The sequence below is a fragment of the Callionymus lyra genome, chromosome 15, assembly GCF_982586985.1.
Source record: "Callionymus lyra chromosome 15, fCalLyr1.hap1.1, whole genome shotgun sequence".
Taxonomy (NCBI): Eukaryota; Metazoa; Chordata; class Actinopteri; order Syngnathiformes; family Callionymidae; genus Callionymus; species Callionymus lyra.
The window spans coordinates 20,074,652-20,084,817 of NC_141832.1; the positions used below are offsets into that span (position 1 = coordinate 20,074,652).

At 38.2% G+C, this 10,166-nt stretch overlaps 1 protein-coding gene across 2 annotated transcripts; it reads right to left on the reverse strand.

Annotated features, from left to right (window-relative positions):
• Positions 1-447: 447 nt before the first annotated feature.
• On the reverse strand, positions 448-9,763 carry wipi1 (WD repeat domain, phosphoinositide interacting 1). 2 transcript variants are annotated; one of them, XM_087809878.1, is made up of 13 exons: positions 9,429-9,763; positions 7,504-7,586; positions 6,892-7,058; positions 5,565-5,661; positions 4,947-5,044; positions 4,774-4,866; positions 4,632-4,702; positions 3,814-3,921; positions 3,338-3,502; positions 2,269-2,376; positions 2,060-2,199; positions 1,859-1,959; positions 448-1,037 (listed from the first exon to the last, which is right to left on the reverse strand). In XM_087809878.1, exons 1-13 carry the CDS (start codon positions 9,515-9,517, stop codon positions 987-989), a joined length of 1,371 nt encoding a protein of 456 aa, XP_087666004.1. In that variant the 5' UTR covers positions 9,518-9,763; the 3' UTR covers positions 448-986. The 2 variants fall into 2 exon arrangements, with proteins under 2 accessions (XP_087666004.1, XP_087666003.1); XM_087809877.1 differs by having other exon boundaries at positions 3,338-3,505.
• Between the last annotated feature and the right edge of the window lie 403 nt (positions 9,764-10,166).

Here is a 10,166-nt window from a genome sequence, read left to right on the forward strand (position 1 = left end):
GTATCACAAACATCTTTGTTTGTGTGACAAACATCTGAGTCACGGTCAGATCGTGAGAAGAGAACCAGAGCAGAAGAAGAACAGTGGGGAGCCTTCCACTGATCTCAGATCTGATCTAACACGCTGTTGCTCCGAACAACAAACTTGCTTTTTTTCTCAGCAGGTCAGCAGATCTATCAGCACCTGAGGACAGAAGCTCCACCAACAAACACTCAAAATATCATCTGGATCAAAGCTTTTCTGAAAAGTCCTGAGACTTTTTGTACTCTTTACTAATGGTTCAGATTGTATAGATGTGGGTCGGAAATTTTCTCCAGGATAATGTCTGTTGCCATAAACATGCCATATCTGACCCGTCGCTGACCTGCTTATGCAACTACATGCAAATGTCACACCTGCAGTCACTTGACCTCTTGACCTGAGCGAAACCAGACAGATCGACTTGATCCTCACAATCTCTTCATTTATTTTCAGTCACTTCTATTTTGGTCTTGTGCAGTGAACAGAACAGTCGCGTTACAAATGACAACAGGCACACACACATATATATACAGTACTGACCGCTCTGGAGCTCCACCCAGAGGTAAAAACATGTTATTACAGGGGAATACGGTTACATGAAGTATAATAAGTCAAATAAATGCTACTAAAATAAGTAAATTAAAATAAATGTTTATCAAGTAATATAGCTTGAACATGTATATATATATAAATATATATATATATATATATATATATATATGCATCAACATGCATCCAATAAGAATCAACACATGTGGAAAATATTTGGGCAACAAGAAGTACCGTTTGTTGTGTCATTACGTAACATTAGGTCACAACTATGGAGTCCAATTGTTTGTTTGATTATTTAAAACTAGTTCTGACACATTTGTCTCAGTAATATAATAAATAAAAAATACATAGCACCCATTGCTTTTTTTTTTTTTCTTCTTGTCTGTCGCCAGAGTTTTTCTCTCTCCGGCCACTCAGGAGTTTCTCCCGCGTTTTCGTCCAGTTCCGTCATGACACCAGCTGATCTACGGAGACACGACCGGTTAGTAGGATTGATCAATCTGAGCTTCTGAGCAAAAATAACACACAACTAGGATGAGTGAATGACATGACAGCGGCAGTGGATGGAAAGATATCATTAAAACTAAATGAAAATTTAATTTAATTTAATTTATCCATCTAATTTACTGAACTACCTTATATAGTTTTGGTTGCCTTGGTATATTATTTTTTTTTTTTTAAACCAAAAAACCCAAATAATTGTGAAGAGAAAGGGGGAGGAGAGAGAAGAGTACGCAATGTTATCTAAGGGCCTTTACATTTCTGAAAGGAGCTGAAATTATGGAAATAAACAATAAACAAATGTGTACTTTTATGGGTTCTTCTGCTCCCTCTTTGATTAAAATCAGGCTTAGACACACCCACACACACACACTATTTTATTTATTCAACTTCTAAGACAATTTACCTTATTATTTGTGTTTTTTATCATTGTTTCTATTTGAGTAAAAAGGAGAGATGGGCAGTGTTGTTTCACATTTTAATGCGAGTCTCACTTTTAAGGTTCTGGTCAACATTGTTTTCTTATAAAGGGTTGTAATAACGTAGTCAAAAAAGGAACTTATCGTGTAATAATGGACGAAGCTCCCTTATATTTTTAAACCATAAGAAAATAAGCTCCTGTTTAAATGTGTTCTCATCCTTTCCTCTGACGGGACAGATCACTTATTACACGTGTCATGTCACTCATTATTTAAAACTTTATTTAAGAAGGTCTACAGCGTGTACATGGAAGCATGCCAAGGACAAACACCTACTACGACAGTCAGCACTTGGTTATGCTCACAGGGGGAAACTCGTTCTCGTCGTCCAGACACACGGGGGCAGCGGCGAGCTCGTGTTCAGGGATCACCTCCCCGCTCCTCACGCCTCCGTCTTCAGAGTAGCCTGGAGAGGGGCAGGTCGGCAGCAGGTCAGGGGAGGTCATACACATCATTTCGACACACTGACACACTCCGGACCTGATCCACACAAGCGTGTTCCTCACCAGTCAGCAGGTCAGTGTTCGGGGCAGACACTGGTAGAGCCGCGGTGGCAGCGTAGGACGGAAAGGCCTCCAGAGAATCTGTCGCCTCCGAGTTCTCCGTCTCTGCCCCGTCACTTTGGTCCTCGTCGACACCGAAAAGCCTAAAAGAGGGGGGAAAAAATGTCTATAGATATTGTTGCGAGCGACTTTTACCTCAGGGGCAAACACACCTGTGCTTCTGCAGTAGGACACACTCGCCGCCCTCTTGTGGATCCATGTTGTAAATGAACATCTGCCCATCAGCAGTGGCCACCAACAAGCGAGGCTGCTTACGGATCCTAAAAAGAAATCACATGGAGTGATTTAAAATCAAAGCAACAGTGACTCAAGACAGGAAAGAAGATTAGGTAAAAATATGAGGACCATGCGAATGTTTAGAAACGAATGTTTCTGGTGACCTCTCGTGTCAGAAAAGTGCAACTGCAACGCTGTAATATCCCCATGCGCCATTTTCAAATACAGCATGTGCGCTTGTTTACATTGTTTGATGGTCACGTGGACTTGCGAAGAAAATCATTAAAATAAAAGTCCTGACTATTAAAAATGAAACCAATCACTATACAAAATGTAAAAAATATTTTTTATCTAAACATTAGATTGTATGGGCTTATTTTTGTCTCATGTGTAAAGCTATAGGGTCATTTTCAAGTAGTCAATGATTTGCACATTTGTTTTTATGTCTATGAAGGTAAATTATTTGTACCTGGTATTTTGGTCGTAACAAAAAGATGCTTTTTTGTAAATATATGATTTTTCATTTGCAGAACAAAAAGACATTTGTAGAAGCATTTATGGATCAGTGATAACACTCATTCACTGCTTACCTCTCTGACAAGAGTAGATTTAAACATTAACTAAAATGTTGTTTTTAATATAGTTACATTTATATATATGTTTTTTACGAATTCAAACTATACATTCACAAATACACATTTATTTGTAAAGACCAAAATACTAGTTACAAATACTAATTTACATTCTGTGCACACCATTGACTTTGTATAGATCAGACTCTGCATTTACACATATTCATGAGACGAATATAAGCCCATAGTTTCCTTAATTTGATGGCCATATGGACACTCACATGCTCACCGGCAGGATGTCCAGACAGTTACATAGTGAAGATCATGGTTAAAAAATAACCTAAAGAGTTCTACTAGATGTTTAAAATTAAATCAATCATGAAAGAAAATGTAAAAAATAAAAATATAACCAAGTGAAGACTGAAACACTCACATGGTCAGAGCACAGACGTTCTTCTGGCCGGAGGTGAGAAGGTGAACGATGGCGAAGGCCCGGTCCTGACTCATCATGCCCGACACCTGTGCAGGGAGGTAGCTGCTCGCGGCGGAGAACATCTTCCCCACGTAACCGGACCAGGTGGCGCTCTCGTCTCCTCCACTGCTGTACGAGTGTGTTGGGGTGAGAATAAATGAATTAAGTGATTGAGACAAAGTGTTGGTGACTTATCTTGTATTTGACACATTTTAAAGATTAATAAGATGCTTATACAATTAAGATAAATTAGTAATTAATCAAAAACAAATGAAAATATAGGATCCTCATCAAACGATCTTATCAGTTCTTTATTAAGCAAGAGCCGAAAGAGAAGTAACAGAAGACAATTTCTCTGTCTAAACTGATAGCAGCGATGACCTCAGTTAACATGCAGGATGTTGTTTAGTTCATACACACACAGTGTGTTACTTTACCTTTGACCCTGTTGCTCCAGTTTGAAGATATGTACGGTCTCAGTGTTGCTGGACGCACAAAGGTACTGACCGTCAGGGCTGAAGGAGAGGGAGCTGATGTTGACATACCTGCACACACACACAAACACATCATGGAGGATAAGAATGAACCGTGAGATCAATCAAGGTTTCTTTAAGTCATAATAACCTTGTTTTCTGGATGGTGAATAAATACAGTACAGGAGAAAAATCTGATTTAAAACAAAACATTTAGTTATTATTATATTAACTTTATTATTAAATATTATTATAATACTCACAATTTAAATGCTTTTAATTTTGCGTATTATAATAATAATTATTATTATTACAAAACTAGAAACGTACTGACAAAATTCAATATGCAGTCAAATATCAAATTTTGGGCTTGAGAAAAAAGTTTTTTCTGTACAATAATTGGCATTCCATTTTTTATGAGTCACTAGTCAGTGTTAACTCAGGGTAAAAGTGACCCGTGAACAAATGCTTGTGGTATCCCTTATGTTATCCCTGGCATCTATAAATCCATATGCAGTGGTGGAGGTTGTTCACCTTGACCCAGGGATAACACAAGGGACACCACAAACACATCTGTTTTCGGCCTCCGGGTCACCTTGACCCAGAGGTAACACAAGGGTTAATAAAGGTGCAGAAACAAGTACAATGTCTGAAGCTGAACCAATGAAGAGGTGAACACAAAAGGAAACACAAAATCCTTGTCAATCAATTTCAGTAAGCGATTTAGTCAAGATTCACTTGGACAACGCTAGTTTGTTGAAAAAACGTCTTTGACCTCTGACCTCTTCATGCCACGCCTGAACTCATAGAGACGCTGACCCTCAGGAATGGAGAACACCCGTATGACTGTGCCCTGCAGAGGAGAGTGACCATGTTAGTTAAATAAATGACCAGATTGAGCAGCTGATAAGAAGAGAAACGTACTCGCTCTGAGGCACTGGCTAGTCTGGTGGTCGCAGCATTGAAGCACAGAGCAGCGATAGGACTGTCATGTGCCGGCACCGTCATCATCGGGCTCTAAAACAGCAGAGGAAGGCATATGAGGAGACACGTAGGTACTGAGGGAAATGCAGGGATCATTGTAATTTGGTGTTTACCAAACTGTTGGCGTCAAATATGACAATCTCTCCCACAGTGGAGCTACCTGGGTATGCCAGGTATGAGTTGGCATGACTGATGGAGAGAGCACAGAGACCTAGAAAATAGAAAGACTGGTTATTATGTTGACCTTTAAATTGTATGGAAGTTTATCACTGCCATCAGAATATTTAATGGTTGAACTTAACATTTAAATGTTGTAGGAATTCTATGAACACATTTTTATACATAGAGTTGGATTTTCTACATCCAATAATTAAAATATAAATGATATAAATTCAATATTCTTTCATCCGTATTCTTTTAATTCAATACAAAAAAACATTATACTGTTGTGCCGTATATTAACCTCTCAATGGTGAAATTATTGAATGAAATTATTCAACAAACAATTCACTGCTTAAAAACATTTCAATAAAGAACATTTGAACATTGATATGTTATTATTTAATATTCTGATCCACTTCCATGAAATTATAATAATTCATGGGTTTTATCATACATCCACCAACTAGAACACATGACATACAGTATTTAGGTTCAGTAGAAATAAGCCTTTTATAAGAAAATGAGAGCTTATCTTAGTAGATTAGACTTTTGCCTGAGGGTTCTAGTACCTGAGGGGTTTGGTGGTGTGTTCAGGAGGGTCTTGAGCAGCTTCATGTCTTTGATATTGTGAATATAAATGGACTCTTCAAGACAAACCACAAGTCTCTGAAAGGACAAAACAGTCAGGGTTAATGCAAAAGTGTGGATGATGGCATTTCATCACTGATTCTGTCGACTTCTGCCGAGTTTGACAAATCCATCTATTTTAAACTTAAAGAAACCTTTTTTTTACAAGGCAGTTTTAAATGATTAAGCTTCAGTGGAATCATGATTTGCTGTCTGATGGGATCAAGATAGAGGAGCTTTTATCTGATATCTTGGTTAGAAGAACAACCTTGCTACGAATCCCAACACACCTACTAGTTGACAACTGTCTTACCGAAGATGTTGAGGGTAAAGAGGATGGAACGATTACCTGAACCCTAGTTAGCTGCTCTGTAATGGACATGTAAACGAGATCCACAAATGAGTAACTATTTCATTTTTTACTCGTTAAAGTAAACAACGTTTATTTGACCTTATAAAGCATACGAGATGTCATCCCTTTCAATAAGCGGTGAACAGCTCCCGTGATGCTTTGCCGCCCAGCCAACCAATCACAGCTGTCGATCACGTTTTTTATAGCAGGAACCAATCAGCAATTTGAGATTTTACCCTTTTGTTGTCACCATAGGTTATCTGAGTGCGGAAATGTGTACCTCCCAATAAGTATGGTAGTTGTGTCAGACGTTCAAATAAATCACACATTAGTAACAGTTTGAACAACGAAAAATATTTCCATTCCCGACACAAGCTTATTACAATATAATTCACATGCACCAATATAATGAAACAACTCTGTAAAACAGAAACAGCGGAAGGTGAACCCCGATATGGCGAGGGGCAACTGTACTAGTTACTTACTAGCATGTCAACATATTGTGCACCCATTGTGCGTTTGTGAAGTACACAATTACTCAAGATAAATAGATCACTTTTCATTCATATTCACAATTGTTTCCTTCAGAAGTGAGGTTCTAACAGGAATCCTTATTTTATCTCCGATATATCGTCCTCTATCAAAAGTAGTATAATAACTTAATAAATGACCTAATCTGGTGCAGGGGTCGCTAACCTTTTTTTGGACCATGGACCGTTTTGATGTAGGTGTTATATTCATGGACAGACTATTTACCGGGGGTTTTTCTGAGTGTCAAGAGTCACAGGCTAATATTAAATACTGTCTTTTTTTTAAAAACAAAACATCTTTAAGACAGTAATAATCAATAGAAGATAAATTAAATAAATTGTTTTGATCTTTCTTGAGGGGTTGGGGGCCACTAGTTGCGAGCTCACCTGTCGGTTGAGTCGGACGGCCAGGATCTTGTTGGGGTAGCTGTAGTTGCAAATCTCAGTTCCCTTCTTAAAGTGGAAGATGTTCATTCGCTGCGGCGTGTTGGCGCTCACCACGACAACCAGACTGCTTGAGAAAAGACGCTCCACAATGTAGACATCCGGGGTCTCTGATGGAAGACGACAGATGACGGAGATTCTTTTTTAATGGATTTTATTTTCACCTTTGTTTAACAAGAAAAATCACTATGACATAATAAAAGTAGTTTTCAAGGCAGTCCAGGCCAAGAGGCCGAGAAAAGATTTAATAACAAGTTCCAGTTTCAAATCAAAATAAACTTTGTCTTCTTTAAAGTGGAAATATCTGAGTCATCGTTCTCTGACGACAGCCAATCACATCAACATAATTACTGACTGTCTCCGTCTAGTCATGAATCATCAGTGTCTATTATTACTTTTCAGCTCGGATCACGATTACATCATTACAGTTAGACTTGTGTGTCGAGTATCAGAGAATACTTCTGTCAATCTAACTCCAGTGGCCTTATTCATCCTTGTGGTATGATTTGCTCAACATTATAATGTCACATATGTGTCTTTGAGATCCATACTGACCACTCTCATGTATGCAGTCCAGTTGCTCCACCGAGGTCAGAGAAAACAGTTTGAAGCCATTTTTGGTTCCCAAAGCCAGTGACCTGCAACACACAAGCACAGATGCAACGCATTAGTTCATCTGCAGGTTAAACAAAAAGAAAATATTATAAAGTGGGCAAACTGTGAGTTGCTTTTAGTTTATTTGTAAATTCAAAGTTCAAATGAATATGTATTCTTCTTATAGATTATTGAGGATCTTATTGCATTCTTACCAAACCTCTTTAGACAGTACATTTTTTTTAAACGTGTTAATTGATCATATTGAATCAGTTAAAGAATAAATAATGATATTTATAAAACAAAACACACAGAGAACAAACTTTTATTTTAGATGTTGTTTGTTATTGTAATATGTGTTGATGGTTAATTTACTTTTTTTATCTTACTTTCCCATCAAATACATTTCCTTATGGATCAGACCCTTGTATTCTTGCTTTTCCTTCATAAAATGACAGTCAGAGGGAAGTCAAGGTCTCTTAACTTCAGCTGTTTGATGGAACGAGTATACCAGCAATATACGAGGATATTGGATCTAAAGTCAGATGATTATCCGAGAATAAACTCTGTAACGAATACTGGGTAAATTCCATGAAACTTCTACATATTACTCAAACTGTCCTGGTCAATTTGTTTAGACCTCCTTTGAACTCAAATTGACTCAAACAAACAAATGAACGGTAAACACCTGTAACTGCTGGCTCAGCACTGACCCGGTCTAGCTCAATCACAACACACAAGTCTCCAGAACTACTGGGACCTCGATCTTCATAATGAAAAGATGGAACATTCCAGTCCTGTCTAATCCTGTTTAACATTTTCAAAGCCCAGCTGCTCCTGCCTTTCCTGCCATTTATAGACATAAGTGATAGTTTTCACAGGGAGGGAGAAGATATAATTATAGTTTTCAAGAAGGTGTAATATCTTAACTGCCACAAGAGACATCAGACTTTCACAACAGTCGATTACAAAACCTGTCAATAATGTGCATCGTCACAAGGTAAAGTGAGTTAATGTGATGCTTCTATTGAGACATTCTTGTATTGGGAAACTAACTGCTTCTCACAAAAAAAAGCCAACCAGAAAATGTATGTAAACTGACTCAAATAAAAAGAGGAGTGATCTTATTATAATATATTCAAACCTTTTTTAGTTGCTCAGCAGTAAAAACAACACAGGAAATATGTTATGAATCAAGATTTTCATTAAATTGTTTTTATTCCACAGCTGACAATGGGTGAGTAATTGTTGACTTAAGTAAGCTTATTTAAATAAAACATTAGAAAACATGAGTGTGAAATTAAAACCTTTTGATAAATGAAACTTTAAATCAGTAAAAAAAGAAGCCAATTGTCAAATAATTGTGAAATTAAAATCATATTTTCTCTCATTTATTTGTAATCGTCTTTAACTATCTACAAATATGAGTAATTGGATTACTTGATTATATTTTCAGTAAAATACTTGATGACTAAATTACTGGATATATTCTCTGTTTTCAAACTAATTTAGACAGTGTTGATTCATTAAAAATAAGTTATATTTAAGTCAAAGGGGAACCTACAGTAGTTATCTAGTGAACATATGCACTGGTCTCCATCCTTCAGTGGTTTTCTTGGCACATCTCTCAGTAGGATACCTGAGGAATGACCCTTGACCCGGGAAATACTGCTACCTTTGTGGTATGTATCATTCCTGACGTCCAGAGAAGACAGAGGCAGATCTAGAAACTCGTTTTATCAAATGCTCTAAAATGAACAAACTGTAAATAACTCGATGTTACTTTGAAATATATAACATTTAAACATCTCCACTGATGTGTTTTGTCAACAGAGGAGACGCTTTGTGTGAAGTCACTTCCGCAGGCTGGTGTGTGTTTTGCTTACGTGGAGTCCTGGTTGAACGAGGCGCAGCCAAACGGGGTCCCCGGTCCGTCGGGTCCTCCAGGCCCGCCCGCTCCCTCCGCAGCCTCCATCCCGATCCCCAGCGACCTCCTTCCCTCCCTCCGCCCTGACTTGGAGGCCTGGGATCGGCTCGACCGTTCGGCTCGATGTCGGCGGCAGACGGCTCCAATGCGGCAGAATTTGTGGATCAAACTGTCGTGTGGGTTCAGAGCCCGGACCGGAGTCGAGCTTCACAGCGATTACAAGAGTCACCCCCGGGGTTACTTTGTCCTTAAATCCACTCGGATCCAGCAGCTCGGAACCAGGAGGAAAAGCAGCAAAATAAGAAAACAGCTGACTGTGATGCGTCACAGCAACGGCTCTGCTGATTGGCTTGTGTTGGCCTTCGTTCGAAATGCGATTGGTTGGGAGGATATGGTGAATTGTGATTGGTCGCTTGGTTCCTCCGAAAAAATCCACAACATCCACAACATCCTCCTCTCACCAGGAAAATATTTTCTGGAGAAGTTTGCTTCCGCATTATTTCTGCCAGAAACGCTTAACAATTATATTATAAGTATAAATAAATATCAACTATGGAAATTAAACGAGGATTGATATTTTGACCTGTTAAAACATTGAATTTGACGAAGAATAATTGTCTGAATTTGTAAAGTAGTTTACTAGCTCATATATTTTAGTAATAGTTAGTTTAGATATTACATTTATAAATGTATGTGT